The sequence below is a fragment of the Phasianus colchicus genome, chromosome 4 (genome assembly GCF_987193195.1).
Source record: "Phasianus colchicus chromosome 4, bPhaCol1.hap1.1, whole genome shotgun sequence".
Classification (NCBI taxonomy): domain Eukaryota; kingdom Metazoa; phylum Chordata; class Aves; order Galliformes; family Phasianidae; genus Phasianus; species Phasianus colchicus.
In genome coordinates this window covers 21,082,757-21,105,385 of record NC_143439.1, presented here as the reverse complement: position 1 = coordinate 21,105,385, position 22,629 = coordinate 21,082,757, and the positions used below count along the sequence as shown (strand labels likewise).

The following is a 22,629-nucleotide window of genomic DNA, read 5'->3' as shown; positions in this document are numbered from 1 at the left end:
TGTATACAGAAACACCCAGCAGAATTAAGAGGCTGGAGCACAGTGCCCATGAAGGCCCAGCCAGGCTGAGGGTCAGAGGCACTCCTAACAGGCAGCTCTTCACCCAGTCACCCAGAGGAGCTGATCTCTCCCAAAGGATGCCAGAAGCAAGCAACAATCTGGGCTCTCCGTGGCTAGGCAGCCCATGCCCTCTCATTGCATGGCACTAGGACAAAGCCCCCTGTTGACACCATGCTGCTGTTGGACAGATGGACAGCACATCTGGCAGCAAGGCCAGTTTCCTGGTGAGGCACTGAGGCTGTTTTTGCCACCGAGGGAAGGGAAGTCGGTGCACATCCTGTTGGCTTTACCTGGAGTGACCCATTTGGGAGGTTGTTTTGGCACAGCACATGTTTACGTGCATGGACGGTGAGAGGGGCAGTGGCCCTGGCCATGGGATGGGAAGGCATCGAGCCTCAGAACCCTGCTGCAGCCCTGTGTGCACAGGGAGATGCTATTCACTTAATTAAAGCCTTGACATACAAACACCAGCACTCTGGATGCTCCTTCAGCTAATTCTCTTCACAGCTTTTTTTTCCCCTTTCATCAAGGCTGTACTGCATTACCCCACATTAGCATTTGCTGCAGACAGTCAGAGCAGGCCAACGACATGGGGCAGCTGGTTTCAGCCCAATGTCAGTGATGCCTGCTTCTGACATCCTTATTCAGAGGGAAGCTTCACAGCTTTAAGCAATCTTGCATCAGCTTTACTTATGCTCATCCCTTACATTTTCCCTACTAATTTTGCTTCATCAACCCAAACAAACACTCGTAATATCTCTGTGTAGTACCAAGAAACTTGCATTTCCACACAGATATTACTAGAGACATAGCAGTGCTCTCCTCAAACTAACTGCATCATGGCATCACAAGGCCTTCCAGCAAAACAGGCATTATCTCATTTTCCTCCAGCAAACTTTGGCAAAGGCAAAAGGCAGCTGCAAGTAGTGAGTGCCCTTCCACACAGAAGGACGAGCCATGCTGCAGGCACTGGGGCACAAAGCAGGCCAGCAAAGCAGCTCAGGGGGTTGGTTTCGTTGATGTCCTTCCTGTGCTTGTGCTTTGGGACACCAAGATGCAAACATCACGGCTTCCTGCCAGCTCCAGTGGTGCTGCTCTGTGGGTTTGAGGCTAGGCAGAGCAGCCGAGTGGGGAGAATGGCTCAATTTACTGCTAGAGTAAACAGATTTTAACTTTTCTGAGCTCTCCAGGGTTCACACCAGAGTGTACTGCAGCAGTATTATTTGTGTGTCAATATTTTCTTGCCCTCAAGAGAAAGGTGCTCAGGAAAGCAGCCTGCCTGCTGCACCCAACAGGCTGCCAGCAGTGGGCTGGTTGGGTTGGGTTTTTTATTCCTTTGGGGGAAGAAAACTTTACAAATTTGCCTGAGAGTAAAAATACTAACGAAAACTGAAACTTGACAGCACTCAGTGCAAGAGATAACACTTTTAAATGGGCACATGCAAAAGTCTGTGCTACAGCAAACGTGCTCAGCACCCAGTCAGCTTTCTGCTGCTGGTCTGAGAGCAGGAATGGTGAGGAGTTAATAACATAGCACTTTACAGTCTGGATCTGACTTGTTAAAGCTGATACTCTCCGAAGAAACAGCCTGAAAACATAATATACAGGGGCACAAAGTTTTCAGAACCTGGCTGTATTTTAAAGGGTGCAATCAGCCAGGAAACCATACATCAGAGAAAAACATGGAAAAGAACCCAAACCTACCAGCCATCTTCCAGAGAAGAGTTGTGGCACTGAGGTCTGAGAGATGTAGTCATGAGGAAATGCAATTCAAATAGACAGAACAATTACTACGGTATAAAAAGCAGAGCCCTTGTCTCCTTCTGCAGCCCCAGCTGTAGCCAGGGAGTCCCAAGGGACAGAGGGAGGGACGGGGACAGCCAGGTGGGATGCACAACCAAGAGCCACATTCACTGCCACACACTGAGCAGAAAACTAGGGCCTGGCCCTGGACAGACTGAACTGACTCTGCTATTATTATTTTGAATGGGACTGGAATACTTTTGTGCACAAGAATCTTGCCATATTCCAGGGGGAAGGCGGCAGTGGCTCCAGACACCTGCAGAAATCTGGGTTAACACTGTATGATTCATAAACACACCTGGATAAATTTAGGCTCGGGGCTATCATTTCATTTTTTTCATTCCATTGATTTGGTTGAGTTTCAGAAAGGATCATCCTGCTTTCACAAGAGTCTTCAAGCAGCTCCCTCTTCAAAACTGCAAAAAACAAGCCTCGGTGAGGGAAATTCACAGTAGCTGAGGGCAAAGGCTCCTACAGCAAAAGGGGGATCAGTCTCCTTGTGCTGAATTCACAAATGCAGAAGCAGTCTCTGCTCTCTCTCTCTCCTTTTTCTTAAATGCCACCACTCCTCTTTCCCAGATTCAGAGCAGTCCTCTCTGTGATCGCAGTACCTCACACATACAGGACTTTAGCCTTCAACAACAACAAAATCCTTGGTTTCCTAAGGATCCGGGACTCGTGGTGTCACGCTGTGAACATGACCATGTCAGCCTATGCCTTTCAAATACGTGTTGCTTTGAAACCACTGGGCAGCAGAGCCTCTATCCATGGGGATGCTCAAAATTTGACGTAACAAGATTCCATGCAACCTGACCTGACTTTGCAGTTAGCTCTATTTAGACTGGACAGTGGGCCAGGTGACCTCCAGAGGGCCCATCCAACCTGATTATTCTGCAATTCTGCAATTGCAATTCTGCAATTACTGTCAATCAGCTCTGAGAGAAGGAGAGGTGTCGTAGAGACAAGAAGCTCCTACAGCTCTGAGACAGAAGACTGCTTTCCTCAGTCCATGCTGAAGAGGTTGCTGTGTAGATTAACCTTTCACTAGAGACTAGAAAGTTCATAAAGAGTCCAGACAGGGAGGAGAAAGGTGTGCACCTGCCCTAACAAACTGCAATGTCCTCAGAGCGAGCACACTGCTGCCTCCCAGCCACAGTGGATGCGAATCACCATGCAGTGAGGGATCAGTGCTATAGCTATGTTCAGCAACTCCCATGTGTGGACAACTCTTGAAAGAGCTTCAAACACGTAAGCCCTGGGAAGAGGGAGAATTTAGTAAGCATGCATGCCCTTCCCAGGCACACATCTATCTCTTCTTGAGCAGCTGCTCAAGCAGGGTGGAGGCTGCTGTTTTTGGAGCTTAGCTGCCTTTCTTGCTTCTGAGAAGAACTAGAGTTGCCTGCCTCATGAGACTGATGTGTACAAGTCTATGGGGCCAGATGGCGTGCATCCCAGGGTTCTGAAGGAGCTGGCTGAGGTGGTTGCCGAGCTGCTCTCCATCATATTTGAAAAGTGGTTGTCAGGTGAGGTCCCGGATGACTGGAGGAAGGGTCACGTCACTCCCATTTACAAGAAAGGGAGCAAGGAGGACCCCGGGAACTACAGGCCGGTGAGTCTCACCTCTGTGCCTGGGAAGATCATGGAACAGATCATCCTGGATGACATGCTTGATCACATGAGGAAAGGGCGTGTGATCCGTGACAGCCAGCACGGCTTCACCAGAGGCCTTCCATGATGGAGTGACGGCATCGGTGGACAAGGGAAAGGCGACCGATGTCATTTACCTGGACTTGAGCAAGGCCTTTGACATGGTCCCCCACCACATCCTTATCTCCAAACTGGAGGAATGTGGATTTGATGGGTGAACCACTCAATGGATAAGAAACTGGTCAAAAGGCCGCAGAGGGTGGTCATCAATGGCTCCATGTCCAGGTGGAGGCTGGTAACGAGCGGCGTCCCCCAGGGGTCTGTCTTGGGACTGGTGCTCTTTAACATTTTTATCAATGACATTGATGATGGAATCGAGTGCACCCTCAGCAAGTTTGCTGACGACACCAAGCTGAGTGGTGCGGTCGACAGGGTTGAAGGAAGAGATGCCATTCAGAGGGACCTCGAGAGGCTACAAAGGTGGGCCCGGGTGAACCTGATGAGGTTCAACACGGCAAAGTGCAGAGTTTTGCACTTGGGCCGGAGGAATCCCAGGCATCCATACAGACTGGAAGGAGAGGTCCTTAAGAGCAGCCCTGTGGAGAAGGACCTGGAGGTCTTGGTAGATGAAAAACTTAACATGAGCCAGCAGTGTGCCCTTGTGGCTCGGAAGGCAAATGGGATCCTGGGCTCCATCAGAAGAGGGGTGGCCAGCAGGGACAGGGAGGTGATTGTTCCCCTCTACTCTGCTCTTGTGAGTCCCCATCTGGAATATTGTGTCCAAGTGTGGAGCCCCCAGTACAAAAAAGACAGGGAGCTCTTGGAGAGGGTCCAGAGGAGGGCCATGAAGATGATCAGGGGACTGGAGCACCTCTCCTATGAAGACAGGCTGAGGGAGCTGGACTTGTTCAGCCTGAAGAAAAGAAGGCTGCGGGGTGACCTCATTGCAGCATTTCAATATCTAAAGGGAGCCTACAAATAGGAGGGAAATCAACTCTTTGAAAGGGTGAGTGACAGCAGGACAAGGGGAAATGGTTTTAAGCTGAGAGAAGGGAGATTTAGGTTGGACGTCAGGGGGAAATTCTTTACGGAGAGAGTGGTGAGGTACTGGAACAGGCTGCCCAGGGAGGTTGTGGATGCCCCGTCCCTGGAGGTGTTCAAGGCCAGATTGGATGGGGCCCTGGGCAGTCTGGTCTAGCATTAGGTGGGATGGTTGGTGGCCCTGCATGTGGCAGGGGGGTTGGAGATTCATGATCCTTGAGGTCCCTTCCAGCCCTGGCCATTCTGTGATTCTGCCTTTCTCCTTCAACTAGTCCTACTTTTCAGATGGCTGAAGAGCAGCAAAGCCTTCTCCTTGCAAGTGAGAGTTTATGTCAGAAACAAACATTTATCTACCTAGAAAAACTCTGTCAGCCCTCCAGGCAACAGCTCCTTGCTTACCCAAGCTCACAGTGGAGCTTGTTGAAGCCAGACTCTCACTCACAGCCATGCAGGACATGCTGAAAGGCAAGAAGCTCAGGGACTTTGCAAGCAGAAGCTATTGCTGAAAGGCACAAAGCCTTTGAGACTTTTTGTCAGTGCCAAGTGTGAGGGGTAGGGAGTTTAAAACACACCTAGAAATGATAAGCTACTGCAGCTTTCAGTACATAATGCATAGGGCACTGCTGTCTCCTGGAGGCTGGCAGTGATGTGCCAGTGTGTAACGCAGCCAATCTGACCCCAGAGAGAGCAGGCCATCACTGGTGTAAACAGAAGCCCTGTTTTTGGAAAAGCAAAAGCCTAGAGTCAGCTCTGTTTACTTTAGGAGATGTTTTCCTGTCCTCACACTACTGCATCTCTGGGCTTGCAGCTATAATTCTAGTGCTAAGCCCAGGCTGAGCCAGAAGCAGGAGAACCTCTCCATCCACAGACTAAATACTCCTGAGAGGAGAACGAGAGCACCAGCACTGAGTTTACGTTACAAGATGCTTTCCAGCCCTGTGCAACTGGGCTGTTTCTTTCCCTGTGCCCTTATGCAGACTCAGTCTCAGCCCAGGCACCGCAGCCCTTCCTTTCCTACAGGATGCCTTCCCCAGAAGAGAACTCAAGCCACTAGCCTTCCATTTATCCTGGCAGCTCCTTCCTAGCCACAAGAAAACTGCAGCTCTTGGCTTGTCATTGTATGCAGCCCTAACCCAAAGGTTAATTTTGAACAAAACCAATTCTTCCTTCCCCACAATGAAAATTCATCAGATGATGATTCTTCCAGCCCTAAGTTTTTCCTGACAGCCCCTTTCCAGCCACTCTCCACCTGCAGCTCCCAGTCCCAACCACAGCCATGCCCTAGGGGTAAGCCACTGGTCTGGTCAAGAGAAGTTGAAGCAAAGAGGTTTGTGCAGCCTACAGAAGAGAAACTCAGAGGGAGTTGATCAGAGGGAGTCTCCTGGTGCCTAAAAGTTGGTTCCAGAGAAGATGAAGGTATTCTCTTCAAAAAGATTCATGGTGTAAGGACAAGAGGCAATGGGCCCAAGCTGCTTCAGGGGCAACTCTGGTATAAAGAATGTTATCTTCTGTGAAAACTACACAGCGCTGAAGATTGTTGGGTGAAGAAGAGTTTGGTCTCCCCTGCTAGAAAGACTTGGTTTGACATGGTTTTGGATAACCTAGTCCAAGATTCTGCTTTCAACAGGTCAGACCCAATGTGCCCTACGGTTTTTTCCACCCTAGTTCTTCTGTGATCTTGTGAAGTCATTGCCTAACAAACAGGATCTCACCATCTTAAAAGGGGCTGGGAGATGCTACAGAACAATCTCCAACCAAATCTCTAGCCCCCTCTTCCCAGATCACTGGTTTGGTAAGACAAAATTGCAAGTTTCATGCAGACTTGTGATGAAATTTGAAATTGTAGTATCAAGTTAAGAACATAGGAACATTCTACTAGCCAGAACCTGAGCCTTTTAAATAGCCAGTTAATACATCTTCCTTTGATACAGCCAATTTTGTGTCCATTACTGCTTATCAGACAAATACACACAATACTCTATATGTACTCAACAGTAGAGATAACCACACTTGAAGAACACTTTGTGTGAAGCTTACAGTGCTTCACAGGATCAATGGTATGGCTTGTCCACCACCACCATGCAAACTTGCAAGCTGCTACAACACGCTCCATTAGATACAGATTGAGGGAAGATTTAGATTAGATGTCAGTGGGAAGTTTTTCACAGAGAGAGTGGTTATGTGCTGGCACAGACTGCCCAGAAAGGCTGTGGATGTCCCGTCCCTGGAGGTGTTTAAGGCCAGGTTGGATGGGCCCTGGGCAGCTGGATCTGGGACTCGATCTAGCAGTTGGCAATGCTGTCAAGCAGGAGAGGGACTTGGAACTAGATGGTCTTTGAGCTCCCTTCCAACCCAAGCCATCCTATGATTCACCCAAACCAGAGAAATCAGAACTTGCCATCATGCAGCAGATATTGAAAGACTTGGAGAATGTTTGCTTTGGAGTATTTACTTGACTTCTGATTCATTCCACTAATAAGAAACTACTGTTGAAACAAGTAAGCTGAGAGCAAACTAAATACTTATCTACCAGGAATGGGGCAAGCTCAGCTGAGCCCACACTAGGCTGCAGATGAACATCCCCAAGTTCCCTTCCATGAGATGCCTTTCTCAAAGCTAAACCAAGCAATAGCACCAGGAGAGTTCTGCAGTTCCCAACCTGTGCACGTGAGGCCAAACTTGAGCTGGTTGCCATTAAGCACTAGTTCCTCTTTCCACCTCAAGATGTCTCGAGCAGAGAACTTCCCACTCTGTCAGATGAGCACTGCAGAATTTGTAAAGGTGGCTCATGCTAATAATTCACTCTGAGCGGTCATATCCACCTATCAAACACCCATGCCATCTGGGGCTTCTGAAAGATTAAAAAAGAGAGACAAACAAGAGGATTATTAAAAATTTAACTATATACCATATTTATTATCAATCCACAGGATAATCTGATTGCTACATGAGCTCATAAAAGCTATTTCACCTTTACAAAATTAAAAAAAAATGTGCCACAAGGATGTAATAACTGCTGATAACCAAGGATTGAATCTTAAAATTATAAATTTGCTGTAGAAAAGATTAAAAAAAATTATATTCACTTTAGAATTTTATTTTGAATAAAATATTCCCCTGTATAAAAAATAAAAAAGCTTGCTCTGGTTAGAATTAGAGTATTCTTTTTTTTTTAAATCTGGGAATTTGCATAACATCTCTGTAATAGTTTTTTTTTTTTTTCCCTATTGTACCACGCGGCATTCAAGCATAGCAGATTAGAAAACAAACACGAGAAAAGCAGTCTTAAAATGTATGAAATCCACATGGGAAGTTTTAACTTTCTTTCCTTTCCACTATTCTTTAAAGACACTTTAGCAAGAATAGCCTTGGAAAAGAATACAGGTGGGGAGGGACCTTCAATGTGCCATTAAGTAGAGCAAGGTAATAAAAGGCCTTTTGTAAGTGCTTTCTTAATAAGGTGCAGAAGCAGACTGCAACGTTGCTAGTACTGCACTATGTACAATATTCACAATAGATTTTTTCTTATTTAAAAATATTCCAGCTAGTTCACATTTTCTCTTCCATTCTGAGGCTTTCAGTTCCATCACAGCCTTGACAGCAAGAAGCGCAGCAGCACCACTTCCCTTGTGGTCAGTTGGTCCTCTTATGAAACACTGGAACCTGCAAGTGGGCCAAAGTTCTTGTTTTATTTTCCTACGTAGCAACCCTGCAAGTCCACCTGGGTTCAGATGTACACACTGACGGCTGGAGTCCTGAGTTAAAAACACTCCAGCACTGGAGTCAGACACAGCAATGTTTTATATTGCCAAGGCTTTCTTTACCTTAGATTTGTCTAATGTGCGTCAAGGGATGAACCTCTCCTAGAGAAACGTAAAATACAAAACCAAACAAAACAAAGCTAAAAAACACACTGTCAAAGGCTTAGCAGCTCTTGACTCTTGACTGGGTGATGTCTGACGTTTTCTTGATGACGCTAGCCCGTGTCTCGCGGTCTGGCCGGCTGCTGCTAGTGGAGGCTGTGGACACTACTTGTGGCAGAGGGATGTCTGGGAAAGGGGGCCAGGAGCTGTTGTAAGGCAGCGGGCAGCTTTCTTCTTTGATGGTGACCTGGAGATCAGGCTTGTTGGCTACAAATGTAGCCATGCTGGGAAGCATATGAGAAGTGTTCCGCATTCCCAGATTGCTGAGATATTGTTTGCCTTCAATGTTTTTCTTCTGCCAATGAAGTCGTCCCTATGAAGGGGGAGGAAAAGCAAGGAAAGACTGCATGAGTGAACGCACTTTGCAAACGGTTCCCAGTAGTAAGATGAAGACAGAAATATGCACAAATTGCACAGCAGTTACCCCATCTCTAAAAGGCTGAGTCAAAGCAGCTGGCTTTGAATGTCTTTGCTTTCTGTCAGTTCTCCCTTTATAAGTCCTGTGTCTTAATCCTGGTGGCTCTCCAGTGCTCAAGACACCATGCCCATTCTTCTCATGGAAAAAAAAGACCTTATACACAGTATGCCACTGGCAAAATTGGACACAGGTGACCTAAAGCTCAAGAGCTTCAAATGGAAGTCTCCTCCATTACTGGGGAGGGTTGGCACAGAGACTCAAAAGCTCTGCCATCAGAGGTAAGGCTGCCAGGAAAACCTCTTGGCAGCATGTCTACCCATCACAGGGATGAGGTCTGATAAGGAAACACGAGCATCCTGTCCTTTCACCATCACACATGCTGCAGTGGCACATCCTGTCAAAGGAGGGTCCCCACTGGGTTTGGGGAGATGGGGAACCCCCACCTCAGCCACCACTGGTACAGCAGCTGGGGCATTTCCACACTTTTCTCTCTTCCTTGTGACACAAACTCCCATAGGTAGCTTATTTTCCACCTGCTCATGGAAGTAGGAACAGTCCTCTGGTACAGAGCAGAGGAATAAATGCTATTATAACCATGCAGACAGAAAGTAGCTCTTGCTGTATGCTAACTCAGTCTTGCCTGCTCAGGAAAGCTTTTGGCCTCGCACACCTCAAACATTCAAGTTGTATTTCTATCACACGTGTAAGCGTTTCCTCCAATTGTATGAGCTCACATGCCATTTAAGGAAAACAAAGCAAGTGTGTATCAGCTGAGATAAAATACTCACTACCCAGCAATGTCAATGCAGCGTACACATGCACGCGTGCGCATGACAAGGTTCAATAGTTTGCTCCATATTGACAAACCAGCTGGCACTGCTGATGGCTCTGCAGAGTATTTTCTCATGAAAATCAATTTCCTTGTAGTTTCGACAGATGAGGAAGAATGAACTTGCAGAGATACGTGTTCTGCTTGAAAATCATCCCAACATTTGTCTCCCCTGAATATTCCTACTTTTTCTTTCTTCCCCAGCTATTAAACACGAATGCTCCGCTAGCACACAATTGCAAATGAAGAAGTGGAAAGAATACCTCAAGACACTATTTTGAAATCTTGCTCCAAAGCATTAAAAATCCAGAAAACACTTACCTCTGCATTTTCTTCATCGCTTGGAACGCTGTCGGTCGTTTCACTTTCTGTCAAATAAAACAGAAGCAAAAATGAAACCCAAGTAATTTTATCTACAGTAACAAAATCCAGCTCAAGAGGCATGATCCACTTCATATAAGTACAAGCAAACAGAGCCAAGCCAAACAATCAGAAAAGAACAGTAAACCATGAACCCCCTGTAAAGTAATCTAAGGGCCAGACAACACAGCATCATTGAACTATGGAGTAAATTTATGTGGTTGTCACGGTTAGTATGGATACACTCTGGAACAGACTGCAACAGAGGTGGAAGAAGCAGGTCAGTGTTACTGCTCACACGTCCGGGCAGAGAGAGACTCCTGCCGGTGGGGAATGCCCCCTCTTCCCCTTTCCAGCTCTTGGTAGCTTGAGGCCAGTTATGAGCAAAGTCCTGTGCAAATCCTTATTTTTATCTCCCTGCAAATCATCACCACCACCACCCTAGAGGAGATAAGCATGGTTTTGTTTCATAAACTATTATCTCAGTTTGCCACCTCAAGACTTCATTATCAGTTCTTGCACTTTATTACTGCTATTACACTTTGCTCTTATTTCAGTTTTGCCCTGCCTCCCACTCTATTCCTCATCCTTCTGCCCAACACTCCAGCACAGAGAAATGCAATTACCTCCTGCACCACAGCAGGGCAGCCCCAGCACCTCCCACCTCCAAACAGAGCACAGAGACACACACACACCAGCTGCCACTCCTCTGCACTGGGGGACAGGGCTACAGCTCCAGGAGGATGACCACACTCTTGCAGCTCAGCCCTTGCTTGCAGAAGAGCCTGAGCCCCACTGTATTTTCAAGCCCTCTGGGTGGCCCTGCTAGAGCAGGGGGTAGGACCACATGACCTCCATTCATGCCTCCAGAAAGACTGGCAACTCCCTGTTCTTTCCCAGAGGCTCAGCTAAGGACCAGGTTTAGGCAAAGGGCCATAAACTCATGGGCTCAGTTGTTTGTTCAGACCCAAGGATCTAAACTGCACTCAAAGTCCTTCTGAAATAAGTAAGCAGGCAGCACAGCTACTAAACACTGTTAACTTCCATAGCTGGCACCTTGCCTACTCCAGAGTCCCAGCCACAACATGCAGCAAGGCAGAGGATCTAACTGTGAAGCTCTATGAAGTTAACACTCTGCAGGGCTCCTCATTCACTGGCACAGGTATAGAGAGATGTGACAACATGATAAAGTTGGCTAATTAAGCCAGACTAGGAGGGAGGGAAAGGGGAAGAAGAGGCAGAAAGTAATCTGTACAAAAGGAGAAACGGTCACGGACACAGTCAATAGGAGGAATCCACACAGAGACAAGAAACAGATATTCCTTGACATGAAGAAGCATGTGGCAACAGAAAATAGTGATGTAGATGAAAAGGAATCCATCCTTGATGTTTATACATAACAAAATGCTGAGCAAGAGAGAGCACTATAGTTAGGAAAAGCCATGGAAGCTGGCCACTCTGGTATGGAAAGTTAGAGAGGTCATTTGAATCAGGAAGGTTATTTGAATCAGTGTCAAGATGAGGTTGACAAGAACAGCCTTGGTACTAAAAAAAATGGATTTCATAGACGTCAATGGAAATATGAGGAAACTCAGAAGGGCCAGAAATATCATTTGCCTGTGTAACCTCAGAAAGGAACTAGAGGTGTTTTTGAAATAAAGCAGATTTATGTAGGACAGCTGATACCTACGGCTACTTTTTTTGTCGTTATTTCAGAAGAGCTAAACTAAGTGCTCCTGTGCAGCTGTTATGGTCATCCTCTTTCCTGCCACTCAGTGGTAGCATCTGACAGAATAGGCAACTGCACGCAGCAGAGCCACAAGGGCAGGTTTAGGGTTCCACATCTATATGGTTTTGTGTGTAACAAGATAAAGCTAGAAACATCACAAAAATGACCCATAAATGTCATTCTCGTAATGTCAAACCCTGTGGTGAAAAAAGTTAAATTTTTTCTTATACCCAGTTGGATCAAGTTCTATTGCTTCAATTTCTGCCTTTTACGTCTCATTATGCCATTACCACCATGAAAGAAGCCTCACTCAACATTCTCAGTAACACTCCAGACAGAACGAGCCCTGTCCCTCAGCATCTCCTCGCAGAGAATGAATGCTTCAACCCCTCATCACCCTGGCAGCCTTTTCCTACATTTGCTCCTGTTTGTATTTGACTAGGGACTTAAAACTGGACCCAGTACACTGGAAGCAGTGTGACTTAGCACTGAGTAGAGGGAAATGATCACTGCCTCGATCTACTAGCCATGCTCCTGAAGGCTGTGGCTTTCTCTGCAGCCAGGGTGCTTTGCTGGCTCATGTCACAGAATCATAGAATCACAAGGTTGGAAAGGACCTACAAGATCATCTAGTCCAACTGTCCTCCCACCACCATTACTACCACAGGCTACTAAACCATATCTCATAGCTTCTCATCCAGGAGCCTCTTGAATACTGCCAGGGACAGCGACTCCACCACTCCACCACTCCAGGCCATTCCATTGTCTGACCACTCTCACCACCCCCCTCTTTCTGCAGAGCTACTCCGGATCCCACTCGCCCCAGACTGAATCACTGCAAAGGGTTCTTTCTTCCCAGTCGTGGGACTTTGCATCTGTCCTTGCTGAACTGGTTGAAATTGGTGATCTCAAAGGTCTTTTCCAACCTAGACAATTTTATGATTTTGCATTGTAAGATTCCTGTTGGCCCATTCCTGCAGCTTCTCTAGGTCTCTCCAGATGGTGGCCCTGCCTTCAGGCATATTGATGGTGTCCTTTATTTGGTGTCTACTTTAAATTTTGCAGGCATGCACTCCACCACCTCTTCTGCTCACTGATGAAAGTATTAAAAAGGACTGGTGACTTCTGTCTGCATTCCAAGAGCTTAGATCCTTTAGCTGAGATTAAAAAAACGCATCACTGCTGCTTTTACACAGCCAGGAACAGTTTTGCAAGAAGCATTTGGAACAAGGACAAATGTTTCAAAGGCCCTCTCTCCCACCGCTAATAAATTAAAGCATCCCTCCCTATGCTTTGCAAAGCCCTTTTAAATGCTCTGATCATTACAGACTAAACACATGGGGAAGCATGACCGTATATCAACATTTGAGACTAACATTGGAGGCTATTCAACAGAATATCATAATATTCACCCAGACCCAAAGATAAAAAATCCTACATACATATTTTATAAAAATACATCTGGAAGTAATTCAGCTTAATGAGTCAAAGGCAAAACCATGTATAAAATAATAAATTGCAACGGGAACAATTAATTCTCGAGTTTGCCTAATAAGACAACATTTCTGTTTTTGCCTCCGTCTCCTGAAGCTTGCAAGTTAGCAACACATTAAAAAAGGAAGGACAGGTTGGATATGAAACTTTTTCTACTTTCAAACGTGGTTTTGCCCTGTCTCCTACAGAAATAAGGCTTGTATGACTGCAGGAATTCTATGGTGTGCCCATGTGTACATTTGTGTTTGTTCTCCTCTAACAGCTTCTGAACATATTGTCAGCCGTGGATAAGGGATAAATAAGGGCCAAGACTCTTAACTTCCTACCAATTTTATGAAAATAAGGGGCCAGATAACAACAAGAAACCATTAGCACCCTGACTCAGGGGAAAGCTTGTTATCTCTCCCTTTTTTAGATATCAGAGAATCCAGACGGGAGACAGACGTTGAAAATCAGACTTCCACAGACCCCTTCTTATCAGTCACTACATGGCTGTTCTGGTCTGCAGACTATTTGTAACAAGACAGATCCACGCCCTCCTAGGGTCTTCAGATTCACATTTGCATTACATATCATTAATGCAGCCTTTAGCACTCTGTATCCACTATGGTAAGAACCATGGAAACATACAGCAGAGATTATGACCTTTTATCTTTAAAAGATCAGGCTGCCAGGGGGGCACAATATATTTTCAGCGTATCATTTGTACCACTGAAAATGTCCCTCTAATAAAAGATGAAAAGGCCTCTCTACATTACGTCCAAAAAGGTTCTTTCTCCATTAGTCACAGGCTAAAAACTGCAGCTTATATTTCCATCCTCAGCTCTTCTGAGCTGTTTCCCAACATAAAATTAATATACAGGACCATGAGTTTTTGAGTTAAAAATACAGAAGCCAGCAGAACAGACATTACTGAATCTGTATCTGTGCCAGCTGCCCTTAAAGAGCCTGCTATTCCCCAGAGACCCCTCCCTGCCTCTTGGCATGGCGCTCTCTAGCAAGTGTCTTTTGAGCATTTCTGAAAAAGAACATAAAGAAACAGGAGGATGCTTACCTGCGTAGGACGAGACAGGGGAGATCTGTAGGGGGTACAACTGGCTCATGCTGAGAGGCTGTTCATCACTTTCTGTTGTCACCTCTACTACCTGGCAAACATCTGGAGGATTGGCAACTATCACCTGCTCCTCGCTGCTGCCATCAAGGTGTGGCTGTCCTACAACTTGGAGTTAGAACAAAAAAATCAATTACTCATAATATGTCAACTCTGCTGAATCTCTAAGTGCATGCTCCAAGGACAAGCTTGGTATTTCAGTGAACTGGAATCTTTAACACGGTCTCAGCATCTTTTTCCACATCCACCACCTGCTTTCAATGGGACTTCTACAGGAAAACTGTGTGATTTATTCAATTTCCACCACCTTCAAAGAAATTTCTTTTCCACTTGTGACAACTGAGAATGCCTAACTCTTTCCTGGCTCTCACTCAAAATGCCCATGAGCCCACCCCAACCCACAAACTACTCTGACGCTTTCCTAGGGAACACCAAAGCCACACTCTTTCCTCACCAGGACATACAGACCATGGCAATCTCTCTTAATCTGGGAAAGCATCCTCACCTAGCAAACTGCCAACACCTCATTGCATCTGGATGCTTTCACAATGATTATGCACCATGAGAGCAACTAAGTCAGAACTGGTACACAAAAAACTGTCCTCACAGCCAATTAATAAATGACATGTCCAAAAAAATATTTAAATATTTCTCCAATTAGAGAAATATTATTATCTTATTCTCACTGATACTTGCAATGTCAGTGATGGCATGTAGAAAATCACAGCTGAACCTATACTCTGTTGTCCCCGTGGTCCATGACTGACAGCTACTGTCTAGTTATTGACATGTTTTTCCTATCCCCCCCCAGGAAAGTAATATTTAATTCTAAAGTAACATTTTTATTTCTACAAAGTAAAGGTACCATGGATGCTTTGCAAGCACCTCAAAGCGCTCTGCAGGCACCAGCTGTGCTACAGAACACCCTTCTGGAATGGAGTAATAAACTTAGAAGTTACTCAGCAAAGAAGTACAGAGGTAAAAGCCAAAATCTCAGTTCTCTGGAGCTGCTAGAGACAATTCCCCATCTTGTATAACTCCCCTTTTGGTCCCAACAACATGAACGCATGACAACTGCATTAATCTGGCACTGAGCTAAAAGCCACTAGCCAGATCAGAACAGCAAGCAGGTGTGGAGCCACCTCAGGGAATGGCTAACCTGAATCCACAGCCGTCTGAGAGAAAGGGAAAGACTATCCATATTCTTTCATTGCACCATAACGCATCAAAAGGAACAATTTTCACACAGGCAAATTCCTACCAATTTCAATAATAGTTTGGGAAGATTTTATGCCAGAGGAACTGGTCCAGATTTATTTGAATGCTGTGAACTGTTGTTAAACACCTATACAGCAATAATTGCTTATTTGAAGTTTTACGCAGCAAGTTATGACCTTGCACCAGCAGCCCATCCCACTTGGCAATGTCATTCCATAAGTGGCCAATACTGGATGTTTCAAGGAACAGTCACAGTTAATTCACCAAGCTTATGGTACTGATTTATTAGAAATTCAGACAGCTTTTCTTTTTGCCTTTTTTTTTTTTTTTTTTACCAGAACCCACTATGAAGAAAAATGTAGTAAATGAAGCACAGCACATCTTGAAATTCTTCAGTTAAGTGACCTAAGCACTCTGATTATTAATTTATGAAGGACAGATGTGTCTTTTCTTGGATGAACTCAAATAAATATGCATGAATGCACAATCCACTCCTGTCTTCTATCTTTTGGGCAAGGTTAGAGCACAACATTTTCAAAAAGAAAAGTGACAGGGTTTTCTCCCAGGGAAAAGCTTAGTGAAGTGCCAGCCAACTACTACAAACTCCCTGAACCTGGTTGTGCAGTCTATGAGACAATTCCAACATACAAAAGATGATATACATATCTGAAAGCCTTTTTTTTTTTCAGTTGGATCACTACAATTATTACCATTTTGTTCCAGATAGATATTTTGTTTTGAAAACATCTGCTTTACGTTGGGGTGCTGGGGGTCAGGAGCACACACACACAGAGTTAATTTTTATGCACAAGAAGCCAGTATTGTGCAACCTTTTCAGGATAAGAGCAGGCCATCTGCAGTGTTTTATCTTTCTCCTCAATACCTGGAGAATTCTTACCCACTCCAAGAGATAAGTTTAATGCAGCAAAACATACTGTTCATTTGGGCAGTATGCCACCACTCTCCTTTGAGCTGCACGTACATCAGAAACAGTGCAGGTGCTGTTTGTCTTTTCTCCCCTCCAGCTGACTTCTGTCCTTTCTGCAGAATATATCTATTTTACCCTTTCTCCCCTGTTTATATTAAATACTGGCTTGGAGTACTAAATAAGGACTTCTCTCTTCAGTTTGGATAAGCAGCACATTTGCCTAGCCATTAATTAAACAATGTTGGATCACAGTTATCCACCCAAACCTTGCTGTCATACCCCTGAAAATGGATACTGGGCCTATCCATAAGAGCAAAGGGAGAAAACAAACGGCTAACTGGAGATCTCCCTTGTGAGCGCAAAGGAGGCCATTCAGTTCTGCTCCTCTCTTGCTTTCCATTTTAGACCTTTCGACAATTCTTATATCCCCCCATGGGTCCTGTTCTGTAAATGACTGAGATCTTCCAAGGTGCAACATGGATTCATCTCCTACTGAAATCAAACAGGAGTTCAGGATACGCTGCACTGCAGAAAAATGAGCTGTTCCAGTAAAATGACTCTCTTGTATGTTTGTGGATTTTGGGAACACCAGGTACACTGCAAAGGCTGCTGTTAACTGATTTCTGTTTAACTTGAAGGTTTTACAATAAAAACTGAAGTGTAGGAAGCTTCCTCCTCAGAGCTGCATATCAGCCTTGCTGTATTTCGGATATGGATTTGAGTCAGTCAGTATATGTAATTCATTTTAGTGTAATTCCTTCAGTTATAAAGCTCTCTGTAACAGTATGAACAAATTCACGTCCTAAAACTCTTACAAAGAAAGAACTGATTAAATAAACTGTCATGAAAAGAAAAAAATCCACACTCATGAACTCCTCAACCATGGAAGTGTTTGTGGGAATGGCTTAACACAGAGCCCTGTGACGTAAAAAAAATGGTAGAAAAGAATAGTCAGTGCGTGCAATTACTGCCATCTTCACAAAAAGAAGATCAATATATTTTTCAAGCACTTTTTTCTCATACGTAGAAGTAGAACTCCAGAGAAAATAGTATATGGGTCACATTTCTAGGAGCCCTCATTGCAGTGACAACCTCAGCCCCAAAAGAGCTGTCAAAACCAGCCCAGTTATTCTACCAAGGGCCAATCATTCACATTCTGAGATGACATCTAATTCCTAATGCACCTGTTTCTAAATACAGGCTACACTGATCTTTCTTCTTAGCTCTGTAACGCTAAGAATTAACCCAACGTTAAAAAAAAAACAACCAAACAAGTTCTTCTATTTATCTTTTTGTTTAAACTCACAAACAAAATGCAATCCTGTATAAAACTGGTTTTTGAGGAAAGGGAAATCATCTGCCAGCTTCAGCATAACCTCCCATGGACACTGAGTAGCATTTCCTTACAGCAGAGAGCTATACTGTGCAGAAAGCTGATGTCAGGGAAAGCCACCTGAAAAAATTCCTACGTGCTTTGCCCTCAGAGAAACAGCCATGCTGCAGTAGCGCTGCTCGCCATCACTGCAGAGTGGTGGGGCAGACCTGCAGGCAGGATCTTGTGCAGCTTAGGTTAGCAAAAAATACATAGACACAATTATACCTGGGATCTTCTCTGAAGTGCACAGTGCTGCAGAAAGGTGAGTTTGAAACAGTCAGAAGTTTTCTTTTTTTTTTTTTCTGGCATTACCTATTTCATGTATTTGTCTTTTAATTCACCTGTATGCTTAGCATATATGAAAAGCACAGGAGTACTTACCTACAATGTTCACTGTACTGTCAACTTCATTTTTTATACTGGAGGACAGGAAATAGTCAGAAGTAACATCATTTAGCCCATTAATCCCAAAAGATGATTCAACTGGCTCTTGCTAGAATGAAAACAGTACAGTTGGGTCAGGTTTGATTTATTTTAGGAGCCTGGACTAAGTTCATCTCATTGTTCAGAGATGGTAATAAATCAGATTGCTTCTGCCTGCCCCATTCCCACTGTTCCCTGTTAGACAAAGTATAAGAACAAGTAATTTGGTTCTGTGAGAAACAGCCAGAATTTACTTCCAAATCGTCAGCTTTGAAACTCCAGCTATTTTTAATTTTCGGATTTAGAGTGAGTCTTCTGGGAGCAAGAATTTAGTGTGCTATTTATTACAGGAGATCGACACTTAGAACAAACAAGGAAGAAACATTGCTTTCAAATGTATTCTATTTCATTTTCATCCTCATTCTCTTCCAAACATGCTCTCTCAGCACTCTCTGAAAGGAAGCCCTAGCTTCAGTTTAACAATTACTAAATTCTAGCCTTAATTTTTCTCTGCAGCAAAACAAAGTGTTTACATCAAATACAGCCCTTTAGATCACACCATAAACATTACTGTAGGACAACAGCATTGGGAAACCACCAGCTGCTCTATATATACTGAGCTGCCCACAAGATGCATACTCTGTAGGTCTGGTGTATTCAAAACGGAATCGAAAAATCTCCCTTCAGACTCAGGATTTCTTACAAAAGCTATAAACACTTTTAAACAACTAACTACATGTCCAGCCTTCTCCCTGGTATTGGCACCCATACAAGGTTATCAGATAGAAAGTCTAAAGCCTTCAGTTCTCATTCTGGGTAGGCAGTGCTGCCACTGAAAACCAAGTTCTGCATCACTGTTGCACTGATGGCATCTGCAGAGAGGTGCAGAACTGCTGGTTTGATCTGTTGCCTTGGAATGCTCATATTCACTGCTCCAAAACAGTAAGTGCAGGGCAAAGGCGAGCCTCAGGACTCATAGTGCTACCCTCCACAGCACTAGCTTTATGAAGGGAAGGGACAGGTTGACATGCAGTTTTTAGATGCCACATGCAGTGACTGGGATCCACTCATCAAGAGATGTCCTTTGGACACACATCTGTGCTTTCCCAGCCCTCCAGCAAGGCCAGAGTGCAGTCACACAGCCTGTTCCCAGGCCCCTTTTTGCACATCAGAGGAGCGTAAGACAGCTACAGTGCTAATGGCACAAGGGCTTTGATGAACCCCACTGGTGGTGTCGAAGACCCAGAAAGCAGGAAAAGATAAAATTAGCTGCTATTGATCCATCCAGGCTCACTGACTGCAGACAGGTGAGGACTCTGCACTGGAGCCACAGTGCTGTGCAACGCCCCAGCAAACACAACAGCCCCCATGGGAACACTGCTTGCACCATAACTTGCTCAGCTTTGCTGTGGCTTCATTACAGCAGCATTTATTTAGCTGCCCTTTTCAGTAGCAGAAACAAATGCATATCCTAAAACCTGGGTGATAGGGCCAGGTCCACAAAAGGACGTGAAAATCAGCACAGTTGGTGTTACAGACATTTTCAGTGTCTGAATGTCTGGAGGAAGCTGAGCTGAAAGGATGGGAAAGGTGTCACACTTAAAAATTATCGCAGCAGACAGCTGCATACATAGTCAAAATTATGCATCTACCATAAGGTAGCAATTACATCTCACACAGGCAGTTCAACCTATACCTCTGTTTCAAAGAAAAGAGCCTATTCATGTCTCCTTGGACTACTTAGCTACTTCTGGCCTCTTTCCCATTTACCCAAGAGCCAAGTGACCAGGAGATGCATCTGCAGGGTAGGAGACGTGCTCCCCCTAACTAGGGATTAGGTGCAGGCTCTCACATCCCCAGGAGGGTCAAGGAAGGGAAGAGTCCTGGCTGAGCATCCTGCTCAAGTTCGGCCTCGCCAGTCAGGCACGGGCAGGAATCAAGGCCTCACCAGCGGCATCTGACAGCGCTCTTCACTCACATCAGCAGTCACCTTAGGAACTTGAGCACCCCCAAGGTGTGGCAGCAGCGACATGGGGAAGCTCCATGTGAGGCTCTGTTACACTGAAGTCCCTTTTCTCTGACCCTTAGCTTCTCCCTCTCTCGGTGTTACCCTAAAGAGGTTAGCAGGCAGGTCATGGTGCAGCCACCCACCCATTTTCACTAAACAGAAGTTTTCAAGACAACTGCAAGGCTTTTAACAAAGACCATGCAGCTCAGAATTCACATCACCAAGCAAAGAAATTTAAGCAGCTTTTAGTGTTAAAAATGTGCATTTGCATTAACTCACCTGCTGTACATAATAATCTCCCAGACATCACTGTGATACCCTCAGCAACTAGTATTTGTGAGATTCATTTGAGTGAAGAGGGAAAGATTCTGCAGGTAACTCTGCAGTTCTTCAGGTATTTAATATTTTGGCTAAAATAAAAGTTATGAAGAAAGGGCCCAGCAAAGTGCTGCAGCCAGCTTTGGAAGGCATCAAGTGCTGCCCAACTCTGACCAAAGGAGTTCACTGGACCCCTTGGAATCAGTCACATGATAACAATCTCACATGGCTGCATAATCCACATATAATGGTTAAAAATTGGTAGCTCGTAGATAATTTGAAATCACAGAATTTATAAAGCAGTATTCTGACATGCAATTATACAAGTCACCATCACCAGAAGAGATTTTTGCTTTTCAAATCCAATTTTAATAAAGGAATTTTCCTAGCCCTCAGTATCCACCTCTCTGCTTCATTGAGACATGAAAGCCACAGTCCTTAACAAGCAAGCAGCAGAGCACTGAGCTGTTGTTCTGTTACAGACACTGCTGCGTGCTACCATGGGCTGTGCTTTCAGCACTCAAATCCACAGTTTCAGTGAAAGAACAAAGACTTCTGTGAAGCCTGAAAGCCTGGAAACTTTGCAGTTTGCTTTATGAAAGCACTGATGTTGGACCAAATCCTGCTAGTATGTTACACTGACCACCTCAGAGGGGCGTCAGTGTAACTGCAAATGATAGGAAATACCATGTTTTGCAGGGAAAGTACATGTGACCTTGGGTCCACGTTCTCAACAAGAAAAAGTCCCATGCTGGCTGATGAGCTTTACAACTTTCTTCTGTCTTACAAAGCATGAGCAGAACACAAGGCTCTGACAGACTTCTCCCCCTTTCCTAAACAAAAATGAATTTCCAATGCCTTCTGCACACAAAAAACTAATTGCTCCAAAAGGTACTTCTATTGTTCTCAAGCACTGCTTCCATAATTACTGTATTTCTACTTACACAGACAAATGGCAAACATATTGCCAAAGCTGCCAGTTTTCCAACCTCCAGGCATTGCAACACACAAGGGCTGTGTCAACTGATGACGTCAGTCGTGGCTCTTCACATTTTAAAAGAAAACAAAGCTACACCAAAGTAACTGCAGCTACTTAACCAAACCAAATGCATGGGATATTTGCAAATATCCACCATAAGACACTAGTGGGACTATTAAAAAAAACAATGGCAATAGATTATTTTCACAGGCTTTCAAACTACCAAACAGTTACTTCTTACCTTAATTTGTTTGAACTTGTCATCCTTCTCAGACTTCGTTTTTTTTCCTGCAACAACAAAAGGAAGATTTCTTAAAGCCCTCCATACCATCTATGATCCTCCACGACTTCTACATTCACTAAGAGCCTTCAAATGTGATCAAAATAGCAGCACCTCGTAGGAAAAGGAGTACTCCTTTTGCTTAGTTTCAAACCCACTTTAAAGACTGGGCAGTCAAAATTCATCTTGAGCACAGGGTTGCGAGTTTCATTTTTGAAGGACCAAAAAAAGCAATCTCAGTCAAAGAAAACAAGGTGAAAAATATGAAAGAGTGACAAAGAACCAGGGACTGTTAGATGAGAAGAGATCACAGGAAATTTCAACACACATTTTTGTAAATAATTGCAACATAGGGGGAGGAATACAGATTATAATTTATGCCAGAGTGATTTATGCACTCATGTTGGATTGGAGAATCCAGAAGAAAACCTAGAGCATACGGCCTTCACCAAATCTCCTGTGCCTTGTAAGACCTCAGTGCTGCTGCCCCTGCTCTGTCTTGAGGAGATCCTAATGTAGAAGCTCAGAGTTGCTGATGAAAGCTCTGCTCTACCAGCTTTTTGCACAGACGCGTCCCAGGAATTCCTCCCATCCCTACTACAAGATAGGGCTCAGAATTAAAAATGTTTGCAGACAAATTCTTTTGCCCTCACTCATACATAAATTTAGCCACACGTCATGAAGA

At 44.6% G+C, this 22,629-nt stretch overlaps 2 protein-coding genes across 11 annotated transcripts in view; both read right to left on the bottom strand.

The window, feature by feature from the left end:
- ENPP6 (ectonucleotide pyrophosphatase/phosphodiesterase 6) overlaps nucleotides 1-7,353 on the bottom strand; it is a 42,532-nt gene extending 35,179 nt beyond the window's left edge. The window contains exons 1-2 of the mRNA XM_090138886.1: nucleotides 7,211-7,353; nucleotides 2,162-2,279 (exon numbers count right to left, since the gene is read on the bottom strand). The gene's annotated coding sequence lies outside the window, so the exon portion shown is untranslated. The remainder of the gene's footprint in view (nucleotides 1-2,161; nucleotides 2,280-7,210) is intronic.
- Nucleotides 7,354-7,436: 83 nt separating this feature from the next.
- The window catches only part of IRF2 (interferon regulatory factor 2), a 40,791-nt gene continuing 25,598 nt past the window's right edge, over nucleotides 7,437-22,629 (bottom strand). For all 10 annotated transcript variants that reach the window (XM_031607557.2, XM_090138891.1, XM_090138890.1 and 7 more), the window contains 5 exons: nucleotides 21,906-21,952; nucleotides 18,318-18,429; nucleotides 14,359-14,523; nucleotides 10,043-10,089; nucleotides 7,437-8,787 (listed from right to left, as the gene is read on the bottom strand). In XM_031607557.2, the coding sequence (XP_031463417.1) occupies nucleotides 8,476-8,787; nucleotides 10,043-10,089; nucleotides 14,359-14,523; nucleotides 18,318-18,429; nucleotides 21,906-21,952 (683 nt within the window). In that variant the 3' untranslated portion in view covers nucleotides 7,437-8,475. The remainder of the gene's footprint in view (nucleotides 8,788-10,042; nucleotides 10,090-14,358; nucleotides 14,524-18,317; nucleotides 18,430-21,905; nucleotides 21,953-22,629) is intronic.